This window comes from Phallusia mammillata, chromosome 2, assembly GCF_965637545.1.
Source record: "Phallusia mammillata chromosome 2, kaPhaMamm4.hap1.1, whole genome shotgun sequence".
In the NCBI taxonomy this organism is placed as follows: domain Eukaryota; kingdom Metazoa; phylum Chordata; class Ascidiacea; order Phlebobranchia; family Ascidiidae; genus Phallusia; species Phallusia mammillata.
The window spans coordinates 10,150,987-10,167,215 of NC_137253.1; the positions used below are offsets into that span (position 1 = coordinate 10,150,987).

A 16,229-nucleotide genomic window follows, 5' to 3' on the forward strand; every position below is an offset into this window, starting at 1 on the left:
AACGAGGTGTTTTGCTGGACGATGAAAAACTATTTGCGCCATTTTATCATACGGGAGCAACAAAAAAAATTGTCGTGCAGCTAGCACTTCGTGTCAAGGGGATTTTTCAGGAAGTTGTCAATTATTCGTGCAGTTCGTGCGTAATGCAACCGGGCAGCGGGCAAGTCGTCACAAATTGGCTGACATACGCATACTAGTTTCGTTCGATTGAAATCGAATTTCGCTTAACAGATCGTGATAAAGTTTATTAGCTCTAGTGAACAATGTCTGAAGCGAGATACTGAAAGAAAAATTAAAAATAAGAAATCTTGAAAAACGTTGATTTTGTGCGTTGCAGGGATTGAGTTGTGTGGAAATTGTTCGAAGACTACTAAAATCGCTAGTTATGTCAGAAAAGAGCGGATTTCAAGGTAAATAAGATATTTCTGTTTGTTAGTGTGGTTTTCCCATGGAATTATGGTATTGTCTGATTCTAAAAAATATAGCATTTTTGAAACAACTTACTTTGTATTTGAGGCTTAGGCCAAATAAAAATTGATTTGTCTTGAGCCTGTTTGACATGGCTGAGCAGTGTGTGAATGTGGCTGAACTATATTTGGTAAAAAATACTGGTGTTGCACATGTATTGTAGTCAGATTTTTTTTTTTGCTTTTGGATTAGCTAAGCCACTATATATGCTGTTTATTTGTGTTGTTTTATTATGAAAAAAGGGTATTGTTTTTGAACGTTTAGAGGTGAAGCGCACCTAGTCATGATCCACCAATTGTAGACCACCATTTTGCGCGCAATTTATAACTTATTAAAGTTGCAAAGCTATTTCCTGCTGGGTATTCATTACGATTGTGTGGCTACATGTTTTTTTCAGTTTCACCAAGTGAAATAAACTCAACTAAACTTAATGTATGTGACGTTTTTTAGGGATATCAAATCCTGGGTATAGTTCCCAGCAGGCTCCCCCATATGCCCCAGGACCACAGCAAGGGGCACAATATGTCCCACAGCAACAGGGTCAATACCCTGCAGGTCCAAATCAGGGGGGCTACATGCCCCAAGGTGTAGGACAAGTAGGACAGCAGCAACAACAACCAGGAGTTTTCTATCAGGGTGGACAAAGTCCGCACCAGCAGTATGGTGCTCCAGGGGGCCAATATCCTCCCCAAAGTCAGCAAGCTGGGGCACCACCCTATGGACAGGCATCTGCACCAAGTGCCCCAGGTAATGACGAAATTATTTTTTATTAATGTTTTAAATTACCATATTTTTTGTGATAAAGTTTTTGATATGGTGTTGTTATGCTTTTTTGCCTCATTTGTTTTTGTATTGACACCACTTATTACAAAATAGTTCCATGGGACCCCAATACAGCACCAGCATATCAAGGTGATATGGGGCAAGAAGTGGATGAAAATGCTGCTACAACAGAACCACAAATGTCAGCACCACCATCATTTGAATCTGTTGTTTCTGGTTATGAAAACACCAACTTTAATTCCGATGGTAAAAAGAACATTTCATCTGCAACAATCTTTGCTTTCAAACTCTCCTTTTGGTGTCATTTTTACAAAATCTAAATGAATGTTTAGGTTAAAACCAGGTTTCAATGAAACTATTTTACAAATAAATCTCTATTATATTATTGGAATAATACAAAAACAGTAAACCTTGGCTAATTATGGCTTGTTTGGACCAAAAAACTTGTCCGGATGAGGCAAAGACCTGGTTTATCCGATTTTGATTCAAAGTTCAAGTCTTGCCACATTACAAATCATTTATATTTCAAGTTTTATCTAAATTAGGCGATGATTGGAAGAAAAGGTTTACCCAAGGTTTACCGCATATATATTTAGATTTTTACGTATGATTGCCTTGTGTAATGAGACAGTTAATGTGTGGACAAATCCGGCATGGGTATTTTTAAAGCGATTATGTGCTCTAGTCAAAACAGTGTGTGTAACTTAAAATTTTTCATCAATAAATTTGTGACACAGCTGACATTGGTCCCCCTCCCTCCTATCAACAGGCTACTGGAGAGGCAGCCCGTGTGGATGCGGCAAAAATCAGGTGTGGTGCTCAATTGTGGCAGTAAATCACATGTCTTTTACACGAATTTGACACATTTCTGTAATGTATTAGTACCCTGACCGCAGATGATGCACAGGACGCTTTGGTTGCATATGTTGCTCAACAATGCTGTTATGGCAGTGGAGCTGCCAAAAAGATGGACATTAAAGACATCCAAAGCACGTCTGCTTTACATGTAAGAATACTGCTTATAAACCAGCAATCCATTCAAAATTTGGGGATAAATTAAGAATTAAAATTATATGCATGTTTTGCTACTACTGTATTGTTTACTAAAGTTAAAAATTAGGGCTAGGGATTATTAAAATAATACACTTTATCAAAATATGTGAAGTGTTTTAAACCAATACGTTTTAATTATTACTTTCTCAAAACATAATCAACATTTTAAACCAATACAATTCAGGTTTGAAATTCATTAGTTGGCAGTCATGTGACTGAGTAAATTCTTTTTGCCTATCAATGATTAGTGCCAAGACCTACTTTCATTGAAATGATCAATTCTCCTTAACCATTGTCACTTATTTACCACTTTGTTGTTTGTACCGCATGCCATGCTTCACTTAGCTATTTTACCTTGGGTATATTTGCTTTTCACAAGCGCTGTATCTTGCTGGGTCCAAATTGATACATGAATTGATTACTTCCTGTGTTACAACCCAAAATAGATTTCTTTTTGTATTGCTTCAACTGTATTTTGCCCTTACAGTATTTTCCGGATTACGTAACCTGTTGGAAAGTACCGACTTTGTACCAATAATTGTAGGTTTAGGCTAAGTGGGAATGCTATATTTAAAAATATGACTGTGTCCTGTTGCAATAAGTTTAAGAGAAAATCCTAACACTAATTGTGACACATTTCAATGTGTTTGTGTCATGTAAACCTAAATGTTGGTGTTTATAGAATAAATCACAAAAAAACAAGTACCACTGGATGACCAAAATGTTTCTTATTGATATCTTTTTATTTCTATGCAGTACACCTTGGAAACTTTTACTGAATCAAGAAGCACCAAATGGCACTATGTACCATACACAGGTATTAGATGAATACTAGCAGGTTCATTTTTAGCCAAATTTTCCTAATGAAGCATTTTGAAACACTTACATTTAAAGCAGTGGTTTTTTAACCTTTTGGTAGGTACATACCCTGTTTGATAAATTTATATCTGTGGACCAACATAAACATATAAGCTCATTTAGAAACTTTGAAATCTTTCAAAAAAATTGTATTTGATTCACACCCTTCAACAAGCACTTTAAGGGTAACCGAACCCCAGATTGGGAACCACTGCATAAAAAGTTCACAACCCCTACTACTATTTTGATTTGTTGTCCCATTTTGAATATAGTACTCCTATCATAGACCTAATGGTAAACTTATTATCCAAGGATTTCTGGAGTTGTAGAAAATAATTAAACTTACTGTTTGAATTAACTATTTTTTATCATTTCTTTCTCGTAGCAATGATTTCAGTTTTGTTTTCTATTTTGTTTGAACATGTGTAATTTGTCTATAACAGTAAAGTACCTCTGCAATGTACATCAACAACTTGTTGTCATATAAAAGAGTAATACAGAATATTATTTCAGGTGGATTTGTTGATGGACCACATGTTGGGCCTGCACCTGGCCCATGGGACATTTCATGCCCATTTTCTAGTCTGTTTCTCACTGAAGTAAAAAAGATGGAAGTTCCCCATACTGCATCTGTCAGGGTAATATTTTTATTCCAGTCAAAAATCATTTTGTTATGGCATTTTTAAGTATCAATTGTAGTATTTTACCTTATAGCCCCACAATTTACCCCTTTAATCCCCCTAAATGGTAAAAAAACATTGACTTAAATGAGATTTAAATAGTTTGTACCACAAATAATCTGATCAATAAGATAGTTTACATGTAGTTGTGTTTAACCAAATAGCACCAACTTCCTAAAATTCATGAAATATGTGGTCAAAAACCTTGCATGTGTAGAGATGCATGAGTTTCTGCTTACAAGAACAAACAAAGGTTTTCACGAATGTTACAAAGAATAAAACTGGGATCAGCCCTGAAGCGTCTATGTCAGTGGTTCTTAACCGGTGGGAAATTTCCCACTAGTGGGAAATTTAATGGTTTTAGAGGGAAATTATGTGAATCAGAAGTCAAACTCGGGCCCGTGGGTTGAAATTAACCATTGAAAGTTAATTTAATACGATATTTTCCGCAACAACATGTAAGATTAACTACATCTAGTTTTGCAAGGCGCATAAAAATCCAAAATTCGTTTGTTACGTCACAGACATTACTAAAAGTGTCAAATGACTTTGTTATGCATTTGATCTGTTGATTGTGATGCAATAAATGACTAATGCAAGCACCTGAGATTTTTCAAAATTCCACACGATATTACTTTCTCAAGAAATCACTAATCAAACTAAATAAAATCGCAGTATACCTTTAAGGTCCCGACCAAATCGCTTCACAAAATTATTTCGATTAAAGAATAATTTTTTTGTTAATGTTTGGCACAAAACATTATTATAAAAATAACAGAGGGGGGAATTTGAACTTGCTGATTTACTTTAATGGGAAACCGCACCAAAAAGGTTAAGAACCACTGGTCTATGCAGACCAGTGTACTGTGATTTATTCTAAAATAGTGTACATATCTCTGTTGAAAAACAACAGCTAATATTGTATGTGCAATAGCATTATGTACTCAGCCACATTTTGAGCTTATTTTACTGTCTCAACAGAATTGTCATGTTTGCTATGGTCGAGGATTTAATCGTTGCTGGAAGTGTTTGGGTCGAGGCAGAGTTAGATGTAGTTGGTGTCAGGGAAGCGGACACAGACATGAAATGAGGGACGGCCGCTCTCAAAGAGTTCATTGCCACTCTTGCCATGGATCAGGAAGAAAAAGGTAGTATTGTGGTGTTTCATTAGTGTTTGTAAATTGTCATTTTGTCAAAGGTAAATTTATTGACAAATATAACAAACCCAAGTAAACGTAAAAGGGACATGCTTTATTATTCAAATGTTTCCGCGAATTTTAATGTCATCATCAGTGATATGAGGGGCCGCATCAGTTAAACCCGTTTATTACCCTCTCATACCACCAATGATGGCATGAGCATTTTCCAAAGCGTTTGAATAATAAAGTAAGTCACTTTTTACTTCTACTTGGGCCGTTATATTCCTTACTAAATTTATGAACTGATCCATGCACAATTTTTCAATGGCACCTTTAAAAGAGACTTTTTCTGCATCTTTTATGGCAAAACGTGCAGTCCAAAGACTTTCTCTTACAGTTTATTAATTTTTTGGCAGATGTGTAACATGTGTGGGAACGGGATGTGTCAGATGCCGTGAGTGTCAAGGTTATGGAAAAATCAAGCAGTTTATTCAACTCACTGTTAAGTTGTACGTACATTTGTAGAATACGGAAAAGCATTTGATCAAGCACACTGTGGTTTACTTTTGCAGTACTTTATTGCATTACTTTTGTGTTTAAGGCTTTTTTCAAGTATAGGCTAATAATGAAAAAGCAGTCTATTTCCAGGAATTAATAAAAATATCATATCACCGATGGCGGCAGGGGCGTTTGTCGAATAGTTTCAATAATGGAGCATATCGTTTTTTGCGTCTATTTGTGCCGTTTTATTCTTCATTAAATGAATAAATCCGTTTACACAAGGGTTTAGGTTGATGTCCATAAATCCCTTCCTGAATCCATTGTCTTTTTTTCCGTTTTCTGCTTGCTTTCATGTTAAAATACTGTACTTTATTTTAACAGCACAAACCGCCTGAGTGACCACATCGTGGAAAGAACTGACATGCCTGATCACCTAATACGTGACGTCACCGGTGACGTGGTCTTCGAGCAAACAGCTCAACGGGTGGGTGATATTAACATCCTGTGATTGGTTCAAACCGGCAGGTTATGATGGGTGTGTTGTATGAAAACACGAAACGTTTATAAGCAGTAATTTGCGAGTGGTTCTTATTTTTACAACGTCCTGTTTTGTTTAACTGCGCTAAAGACATAGACACCCATTACGGCTTTGCTTTGCATCGAGAGAGGTATATACCTAAAATCGTTTAGTGTTGTTAACACCTGTAAATTGTAGCGAAATGTACCAAAAAACGAGTTTAGACACTCCGTAAAGAATGAACAATTATTTAAAAAAATTAAACGTGGGTCTGCCGGATCACAGGAAACGTTCCAAAGAACCGCGCTGGTGTTTCCGTTTAGGCGTTTTTCAACCACCGTTTTATGCAACCGGCTGTACCCCGCCAGGTGAGTGCGGTCGGTTGCGATCCTGCTGCACAACATAACCAGTATACACAGAGTCCATGCATCACACCAATAATGGAACATTTGATTCGACAACTCACGTTTTTTTCGGTGTCCTTGCTGTTTTATGAAACTGATCGACATGGATATTTCTTAAGAAGTGATAAATGCAAATAAGTAAACTTGTCTAAATAATGTTTTCTGGCAAATGCATTTATTTGACCGACCTTTCTACGTCCCATACAGGTCGCCTTCATCAGGGTAATAAAACTCACGGTGATAAACGCAATCAACAAAACGAACGCAAACCACGTCACGATAACAGCACCAAAGATAACAAATAAATGCATAGCCTTAAAAAAGTAAAACTGAAAACCACTCTTATGACAAAGCATTTAACTTTGCAGGTCGCTGCTATTGAAGGATTTAACGAACAGGAAATAAACAGAAGAGCTTCGGAAATAGTTGGTGCTCACGCCACTTCGTGGCCAAACGAACGTATCTTGCAACAGGTGAAGCGGGAATATTTTCAAACATTGAGTCGTCCCAATCATTTTTTTGAGCTGTTAGACAAAACTAATTTGTTTAAAAGATAAAAATTTGACCATTTAATGTGATAATGTATCTTTGAACACAGAGACAGAAACTGTGTTCCGTTCCAGTGTACGAGTGCAGATTTAAGTACAGCGACAAGGAGGGAAGGTTAGTGACTTGTTTCTGCAATGTTGTATTTTTATGGCAACCAGCGCATAAGAAGCAAGACCGCACGTTTTTTATTCAAACGATTGTTTTTATAAACGAGTATTGGCTCTTTCAGCAGTTTTATTGTAAATAATCGACGTTTCGAAGTTATTTACAATAAGACTGCTGGAAGAAGTAATACTTGTGTATACATTATGCCTGGTAGTAATGGCTTATTTGGCTGTTTTTGCTGTTAAAGTAAAGCATATCCTACGCAGTATTTCTGCTATTTTATGATTTTTTTCTGTATTAAATTCTCTAAGCTCTAAACCATATTATAAAGTCAAGTTCTTTTTAGGTTCTGGGTTTACGGCAATCAGCGAGCAGTTTTCACCACGGATTATCCACACACATGTTGTTGCTGTACCATCTTGTGAGCAAACCGCGTGAATCTTGCGGTCGCATGGTGTCGCAAAAGATTCAAAAATTCACGATTTATGGGGAATTCCGCCGAGCAATTCTTCTTCATTACCTTGTATTGCAAACGATTTCGCTGATTTTCTGATTTGTATGTATATATATATTGTGCAGTATAATGCCTGATTTATGCCACTCTGCCTATAGCTTATACGCACTGTAATAAACTTTTATTAATTTTTAGCAATACTTACGTCAGATATTAAACATTTGTAGTTACTGACCTTACCTGACATGCAATAACTCCCTATGTTTAATCTTTTTCTTCATTTAACTGATTTTACGCAGTGATCAACCATTTTTTTCTCTCATAAACTTTAAAAACGCACCATATGCATCAAATTTCATATATTTAGCCATCAGACAAAGTGTTTTTTTGGATTAGATATCCAGCTGAAATAAGCAGTTTTGTATGTCTTTTGAGCCTGGTGAAAGTATGTATACTTTTTGTGTAAATGTGTTTGGTGGTCGTTTTGTATTCCTTAAGTTGACCATAGGCGAAAAACAGACGTGCTTTCAGTTATTGTGCCAAAAAACAAAAATGGAAGCTGTACAGCATTTTCGAGAGATTGTTTTGTATTAAATTACTGAAGACATGAATGGATAGTAGGACGCAACAAAACTACACTTGATTATTGGTTTAGCGTTTGTCATTTTTTTCTAGATTGACCGTGTGATTGTACTTCCGAATTTATTAACTTGATTTTTTTTTTAACATTTTTAGTTTATTATGTGTTCCATTTTTTCTTGTAACGATTCTTAATTAACATGTAAAAGTAAAAACCTTCATAATGTGTTGTTGTTCGCTTTGCAGGCGTAAAACCCCGTGGACAATTGCAGAAAACTTTCTTTGAAACATTTCAATCTAGTTTTAAATTATCCATTATTTTGACCCTCAATCTTTTTCAAACATTTGTTAACACCTAACGGATAATTCTGTAGTATAGGGTTTGCCTGCTTCTAACATGTTTGCCCTAAATATGCAGTTTCTTCCTTTTATTATTTTAGCGTAAAAGGGCACTTTCCAACAGAAAATCAGAATGGCTGTACACATATCGCACGAAAGGCACGCAAAATATCAACTTTCGATAAATAAAAACTGTACAAATAAAAAATATGAAAAACAAAACACTCAAAAACGTAAAACTCAGTGCAATGAAGAAACGTGGAACCATGTTCAACAGACCGTGACCTCACGTTTGAAGCGGGTTCCCTCCCCTCTTCGCCACACGATGATGACGTAAGTGGTTTTCGTTTTGATGTAACGGAACCGCACGTGACGTTTTGGCTGAAACATTAGACGTACTTCTTTTATTTCTTGCACATAACTTGTTAGTTGTTTAGCTTGGACATTTATTGTTGTTGAACGACTCTTTGAAATGGAATTTTTAGCTTGGAATTGTAAACGAGCCTAAAATTGGATCCCAAACCTAAAAGTACAAGTCCTAAACCCGACCGAAGCCCGAAAGTGGGTAAAGTTTCGGCATAAGTAAGGCCGAGAGTAAAGTCAGGCCCGAATTAATCCCATTTTATTTAAATCAAGCCCTAGCCCAGCCCGACTTACAACTCTACACTAATAAGGTTTCTTTTTTCGAAGCCTTAATTTCAAACCTTTACTTGTACTTACATTTGCAAAAATACTTGCCTCGAACTGACAAGACTGGACTTGAGACTCGCATATAACCCAAAATAAGCTGAGATATTCAACTTACGTATTTTACTTCCTGCGTTTCCCTGTTTCCGTTCACGGCATATTTGTCCCCTTTTTCGTAGATCAAAACCAAATATCTTCGTGCTCTAGTGACTGAACGAGGTTTAAACTGCGACCTACAAACAATATAAAGTTTGATACATACTGTTTTGTCACAACAATTGTTCATTGACTCCTTGAATAGTTTTAAATGGTGGCAATAAGTTTAAGAAACAAATAAAAATAAATACTATTATTTGAAAAATACAATTAAATCAGTCTTTCTTCACAAACAAGTTATAATCTCGTTACTTAGTCTTACTTGTAAATATTCCTGCTCAGAACGACTTTCAAAATTGGCCTTGCCGCAGAACCTTCCCGTTTCACAGTGAACTTAACTTTCTTCTCTCGTTCTTCTACAAAGAAAGCAAATGCGTTACTAAACATTACAAAAAAAGCTTTACAGATTTTGAAGAACTTGTAACATTACAAGCTACAAAATCAAACGTTCTGACACTTATGCAAGTGTTCCAACTGAAAGATTATCCTTGTAAAAGCGTGAAGCTAATAACTGTCTGCAGCTTAAGTATCTTACAGTTACTGTGGAACAACAGTATTGTGATGTAATAATTGTCTTCGTTCTGAGGTATTACTTACGCTTGCATAGTCTTGTATTCTGAAATTCAGCAAGCATGCAGCCTGGTAGGTCAACAGAAACTCGTGCCGGTGTGCTTCGTTTGAGTGAAGGCCTTCGCGGTTCCGCAACTAGACTCATATCGTCGTCTAAACTCATGTCCTTTTCCAAACATTTCAGTTGTGCCCAAATCTAATCAAATAGTATTTTTAAATTGTTAAAACGAAAGGAGTGTTTAGTTTTAGTAAAGTGATACTGTTTGGAGCTGTAGCGTTTTGTTTACAACTGCAGTGTAGCAAAGGCATTGATTATGGCTGTGAATGTTTATGCTGCTTTGTTGATAACTCTGATTCGTAGTAGAGAGTTATATATACCTGATTGCTTTCATTAGCTTCTGGCCCCTTGGTAATGATTCCGCAGAAAAATGGCAAGACATAACCAGATGAAAGAACAGTGATGTCAATTTCTCCTGTGAAATTAGAAACGCGAATTCGATAATCTTGTAAACATTTAGATACTGCTGTGCCAGAACAGCGCGTGTCGCCATAGTTTAGCATATTTTCGCCGCGAGACGTTTAGATGTAAAACAGCCTCATGTCATGACTAAATATTCTTGATCACTTTCCGAGGGAATAATCTATTCACGTTTGAGGTCCTTTTCTTTCATCACGAATTACTATGAAATACATTGAAACAGTGGATACATTTATAAACACGAATTTGCATGATTGCGTCAGATACTTGATATAGGCGCACGATCTTAAGTATTAATTGCTTGGGGGCTTGAATTTCTGTTTCCTCTTAAGTCGTCGCAAGACACAATTACCCAATGTCTGTTATCTATGTACCCGCGCATTATAATGTTGGATAGTTTCCGTAGAAACTTACGTAAAAATAAGTTGGGAAACTCCTGGTGCAAGTCTTGGCATTACCCATAGACAAAAGGATACTACCGAGTCGCTTATTATTCCAGAATATTTAAATTATTTGTGGATCAAAAATATTAAAAAATATGTAGTTTCGGCCTTAGTGTCAAAAGTAAAACACTTGAAACTGTGGCTTTAAAACTGTAAATTAGAGATGACCAAGCGAAAAAGTATTTAATACACAACTATTTTTTTAAAAGAGTAATGTACCGTGTTTTTATTTGTTTAGTACGTAAACGTTATACGACACGAGTTGGTTTCAGCAAACGGAAACCATCCTTTTACAATTTTTCCTCCCGACTTTTAAACACTGCCCCACTATTACTATTCGAATCTATAGGCTTTAAAGTTTATAATATCTCACAGAAAATAATAATACGTCACCAACAGTATTTATATTAAGTATTATAGTTTTTTATTTTATTTACCCTGGCCGAGTGCAGTCATCGTAATATTGAGCAATAGTCGCCATTGGTTGCTGTCGTAAGGACTCCAGTGGGCCTGCAGATTTTCCACAGCCACTCGATTCGGATTTCTGGGTCTGGTCGATTCTGCTTCTTCTCTCGAACTCGGACATGCTAAACAAAAACATTTTTTTACCTTTTTGTAACTGAAAATTTGCAGATAACATTTTGAGACCAATTCTTACCTCGCATTTTGAGTTGAAGAAGGCTCTGGTGGCCGTCGCCTGACCAAGCCTGTGAAGTAAAATAAACGTTGTATTAGTATTCCTTATTCTGACGCTAAAACTTAATGATTTTATTGTGGTTTTGTTGGAGATGTTGACACACTTTCGTCTTATAATGGCGATTGATGTTTATCAAATCGATCTTGTCCAAAATTAAAGCCAGTAACTCATGTCATTTTGAGGAACGACCTGGAATTTTTGAGCCTTTCTATTTTAAACGGCGATAATTCGGTATTAAATTTACATATTTTTATTATTGATGCGAAGACACTGTACCTTAAAATTTTACTTATAAAGTGAACGTTTTATACCTTGAATGTACATGATACCGAGGCTCCACAGAGAACCTTGGACACGCAACAGATCGCAATAATGTACAAAATCATTTCTTCCTTACGTTTACTCAACATCATCATTTTTCACGTTCGTTTAGTCACAATGAATATTAAATCTAAAACAAACATTGTAGCCTAGTTAGTTCCAAATTATAATTTTTATTAATTCTTTACATCCATTAGGAAAATATGTATTTGCTTTATTACCTACATATCGTTTGCAATAAGTTCACGTATACGTATTTTTATAAAAATAACGAAAATAACAGATTGGTCCCTTGCATTTAAAACTTTACCACCAAAGGTTGCCATCCCAAACATAACTTAGATTTTAACACTTAATAACTGCCGTCGGTTGATGCCTAAACATCGCCTCTGTATTAGACAACTCCTATTTTTAGACACACCTTTGCTGCTAGTCAGGTAGAAATGTAACAAAAGTAGTCGATCGGCGCAGATTTATACACACACATCGTGGAGGTCTCTCGTTTCTCTTTTTTCTTTTTGCGGAACGAAACTCTCGCGTACCGGGGGGCACGAAAATCCTGAGTTTGTTGTGAATATTTGGTTTCCCGCAAATGCTTTGCATTCTATTCCACTCGTTTCGATTGCCGATGGCTTATACAATCGCCTTTGGTTTGTTTAAAGTCGCGATCACAAAGGCTGTATAAATGTTTAAATCACTAAATGTAAAGCCCTCATTATCCGAGCACATTTAATCATTGTAAATTCTACCGGGTCTACCGGGTAGCCTTACACACCGGTGAATGCATGAATGTGTGTGTATAAAGTGTTTTCAGATAACGTTTCAGTTTTGCAAAGTCGTACCCCACAAGACAATCTTTCTAAAAAAAACGTCAAGGACCTTCGCCTGGCCAAAATTTTTAATTAGAAAATTAACAATTCGTTAATGTACAAGCAATTTATTTTGCCAGTTCTGAAAACGTTTTAATCATACTTGCAAATTAAAGAAAAGAAAAGGATTTCGCAACACGTTAGTTAAACACTTTTTTATCTTTTTTTCATTTAAGAATAATATAAAGCATAAATTGGATCATTCCAGCCAAAACAGAAATCGCGAATGAAAAACCCTAAAGATTTGATTTGCTTTCCTCCGAAACAGGAATAAAAAGTGTTTACTATAACTTTTTGCATCAGAGGGAAGAAACGCATGCAGATCACTGATTCAACTCACGCAAATGGTTTTAGTCACGGGGAGGCACCTAACTATATGATTGTACTATGTTAATTTTTTCTTGCTCCTGTTCTTGCGTCTATCCTTGTGAAATCTTATGGTTTTGAGATTGGTAAACTTACAACCGATGATTCAGCGTCCTTTTGTGTACAAATGATTTGGCGTTTTATTAACCTTTACCTTTTGCAAAGGTCACAAATAATTCCTCGACGGTCTGTGTCGCAATCACATCCACAAAAAAGTACCTTTGCTACTACTGGATCTATAATATTCATTAAAAATCTTGGCCTCAGTGAACAGATTTTGCTTTCAAGGAATTTTAACTTTTGCGGAAATCTAACTGAAATTAACAGCTGACCGAAACTTTGGCGAACCATTAATGGACATCCATTTGCTTTTTTATCGCCGGCAATAAACGCTAGCGGTATAGGTGATTTAACCCATAGAAAGCCGTTGGAGCGTATTGCGACACCCGTATCATAGCATGCCTTTGCGCGTGGTCGAATATGTTATCCCACAGGTGTGGCGTAACACGCTTGTGGTTGCTATTGACTCACTATACTACATCGGTTACATAACAGCTGTGTTTTCCTTTTTAAAGTCATAACTTCCCATTTATATGGCACTTTCCAATTTATATGTTTTTTTATTAATTATGGATCAGTAGATGTATCTGTTTAAAATGAAAATCGACTTTTTCTTGTCCTTCTGCGTAGTGTTTGGTATTTTGTTTTAGTAACTAACTGAGTTGTAGACGGCATTGTTTGTCCTCAAACGTGTGAGGAGTGATGCCGTCGAAAGTTTATCTTTGCTGTAAAACTCGTGTCACCAAGTTAGCGTAACTACGATCAGACCAAATTTCACGGCGCGCGCGTTAGCGCAAACTGTTTTGCTGAACCGGAAAATTGAAACCGAGCATTTAACTAAAGCCCCTAATGCTTCAGAATTTTAATATTTCGAAGTATGTGGTTATTTTTGTCCAAACATAGGCAGTCAGTCCTGGGCTGTGCTATAGTTTCGCCGACTTTTAGAACCTTACAACCGAGCTTTGCAAAATCTGCTGTTGTAAGCTGAAACCGGTACTATTGGTGACATGTTCTTTAACTAGAGCTGAAAGTAGAAATGAAAAGACTGATCAAAATTGAATTCAGTTAATTAATTCAGCTTGTTAACTTTATTCGGTCGATCTATATAATCTAACGAAATCAGCGCGATGTTAGTATTGCAAAATGCAATTATTGCGAAAATAGCTGGCATTTAAATGCTGTGTTAGTATGACCTACGTATATTGGTACCGAGGTTGTGCTTGGTAATTTTAGTAATTAATATTTTTTCTTATTATTGGTAGAGAACTAAGTCCTCTGCTAAATACCCTTTAAAGACACATTATATTTGATGAAGTTTGTACTGCCCAAAGTATTTGTTTGTTACAAAATCTTGCTTAAATCATTTGTTTGTGATCAACTTGCGCCATACTGACGTAGGTTCGTGATTCAGCTGTGGATTATTGGCGGAAAAGTCGCTCCACGATTTGGGGGAACGTCCCGACTGTGAAACGGCAGTAACATATCGCAACGCCCAACGAAACAAGTGTTCGCATCGAAAAAATGTCGAACAAAGACTCCGACCTTTGTCCCAACTTAGCGTCGCACGCGATGGCCCACACCAAGGGCAGAACTCTACGATTGACCTAATTACGCCAATGTTCATGCTAAATTACAGCGCTAATGTTTCTATTTAACACAGTTTGTGACTGAAGGCCCGAAAGTTCGATAGACGTGCTTACATAAAAGCCTACAAAAAGTACGGGTGTATACAAAATATAATAAAAAAGACATACACATATAACAGACAACGGCTTGAACACATCGTTTTATGGTGCGGACTTTATTTTAAGTCCAGCAACTACTTGGGGTAATTTTATTTTGGGGGGTAATTTTATTTCAAAAACACACTGACACAGAGTGTGAAGTCAGGCCCGAATCGAGCAAGTAAGTTGAAAAAACCAAAGCCCGAACCCGACATATAACTCTGTTGCGTATGGATACCAGCCATGGTCGCGGCTGTTACTAATCATCGCACTTGCAAAGTTTGACAAAATTACGTTCAACTAAAAATGCACAAGTTGTCGCAGAAACCCAGAAATGTCATCACTTTCGAAAATCCCTAATTTGCTCCTTAACTCATCAACAAAAACAAAACAAGCGAAATCGTGTTTTGATACAGGTAAAATCACAAATTGTTTTAAGAAGCCATCTCGTAATTTCCTAAAACAGGGCGAGATTTCAGTTTCGTCGGGCGTTTCCAAACTATCTTGGCACACGTAGCGATGACCTACTTAAAGGTTTTTCCATGCCAAAGAAAGTCGTTTCGGTAAACAAAGGATGCTGGTTGCGAAAGGCGGCAAATCGGCAATACTTTCTCCGCCTTTGTCTTGTCTAGATCACGTGGTCTGAGTTTGGTGTCGCGTGTTGGCCAATTGGCATCATTTAAGGGACAGGCGTTTGGGTGACCTGTTTTAAATGGTGGCAGACATACAACTTTTAGGAAGTTTGGAATTATGTAAACATTTTATCTATTCATATATACAAGGGTCCAAAAGTCCAATGCCTGAACGAACATTTTCTGCGATTAATACATTGTTGTGTTAATTATTAATTGTTTTAATGTAGTTGTTGTATTGAGGGTTGGGTGCCCAATCAACCACATAAATTAAGCATCAAAACCAACAAATGGCGGTTTGGGCATTTTTTTTCAAGAAAACGTACGCAAACATTTAGGTTGGACACAAAGCGTTTACTAAAGCAAAACGCAAAAAAATCGAATCGACTATTGTGACGTAACATGTAAAGATGATTTGCATACAGAGATGGGGAAAAACAATTCGAGAGAAATCTACGTAGTTTCACCTGTCGTTTTGTGTACATGTGATTGTCTGACTAATATCTGTTTCATTGTCCGTTTACAATATGTTTATTACAAGCACAGGCGTCCGCAGGAAAAAAAGCAGGGTAAGGCAATGTTATAGTTACATCCAGTGGTGTGATTCAGCCGGTTATAGCACCGGTTCTATAAAACCGTCTCACGAAATTTTATGAGATCACCGAACCGGTTAGCATTACTGGTTGCTGTCAATGGACGTTTTGTAACAGAACCGACTGAAAAATATGACTTTTGTGATAGAACCGACTGATAAAAAATGTGAATCCCACCACTGGTTTCATCACCGTTCGATGAAT

At 36.6% G+C, this 16,229-nt stretch overlaps 2 protein-coding genes across 2 annotated transcripts; one reads left to right on the forward strand and one right to left on the reverse strand.

Annotated features, from left to right (window-relative positions):
- Positions 1-8,316, forward strand: LOC145214728 (protein SSUH2 homolog). The gene is made up of 14 exons (XM_080083316.1): positions 1-160; positions 338-410; positions 919-1,215; positions 1,345-1,497; positions 1,989-2,061; positions 2,134-2,257; positions 3,061-3,121; positions 3,676-3,800; positions 4,824-4,990; positions 5,398-5,490; positions 5,864-5,966; positions 6,772-6,876; positions 7,002-7,066; positions 7,404-8,316. Exons 2-14 carry the CDS (start codon positions 386-388, stop codon positions 7,480-7,482), a joined length of 1,470 nt encoding a protein of 489 aa, XP_079939442.1. The 5' UTR covers positions 1-160; positions 338-385; the 3' UTR covers positions 7,483-8,316.
- Positions 8,317-8,517: 201 nt separating this feature from the next.
- On the reverse strand, positions 8,518-12,194 carry LOC145214034 (uncharacterized). The gene is made up of 8 exons (XM_080082460.1): positions 11,772-12,194; positions 11,422-11,470; positions 11,201-11,350; positions 10,221-10,315; positions 9,870-10,038; positions 9,535-9,628; positions 9,235-9,349; positions 8,518-8,810 (listed from the first exon to the last, which is right to left on the reverse strand). The coding sequence occupies exons 1-8, from the start codon at positions 11,874-11,876 to the stop codon at positions 8,700-8,702; spliced, it is 888 nt and encodes a 295-aa protein (XP_079938586.1). The 5' UTR covers positions 11,877-12,194; the 3' UTR covers positions 8,518-8,699.
- Between the last annotated feature and the right edge of the window lie 4,035 nt (positions 12,195-16,229).

What these genes read in the sequence shown, in the direction of transcription:
- LOC145214034 (XM_080082460.1), bottom strand. Translation starts at nt 11,876, where the DNA reads ATGATGATGTTGAGTAAACGTAAGGAAGAAATGATTTTGTACATTATT. An exon ending in AAGCTAATGAAAGCAATCAG is followed by an intron (nt 10,039 to 10,220) that starts GTATATATAACT and finishes CTATTTGATTAG; the next exon opens with ATTTGGGCACAACTGAAATG. An exon ending in CTGAGCAGGAATATTTACAA is followed by an intron (nt 9,350 to 9,534) that starts GTAAGACTAAGT and finishes TATTGTTTGTAG; the next exon opens with GTCGCAGTTTAAACCTCGTT.
- LOC145214728 (XM_080083316.1), top strand. Translation starts at nt 386, where the DNA reads ATGTCAGAAAAGAGCGGATTTCAAG. An exon ending in GCACTATGTACCATACACAG is followed by an intron (nt 3,122 to 3,675) that starts GTATTAGATGAA and finishes ATATTATTTCAG; the next exon opens with GTGGATTTGTTGATGGACCA. An exon ending in ATTCAACTCACTGTTAAGTT is followed by an intron (nt 5,491 to 5,863) that starts GTACGTACATTT and finishes TTATTTTAACAG; the next exon opens with CACAAACCGCCTGAGTGACC.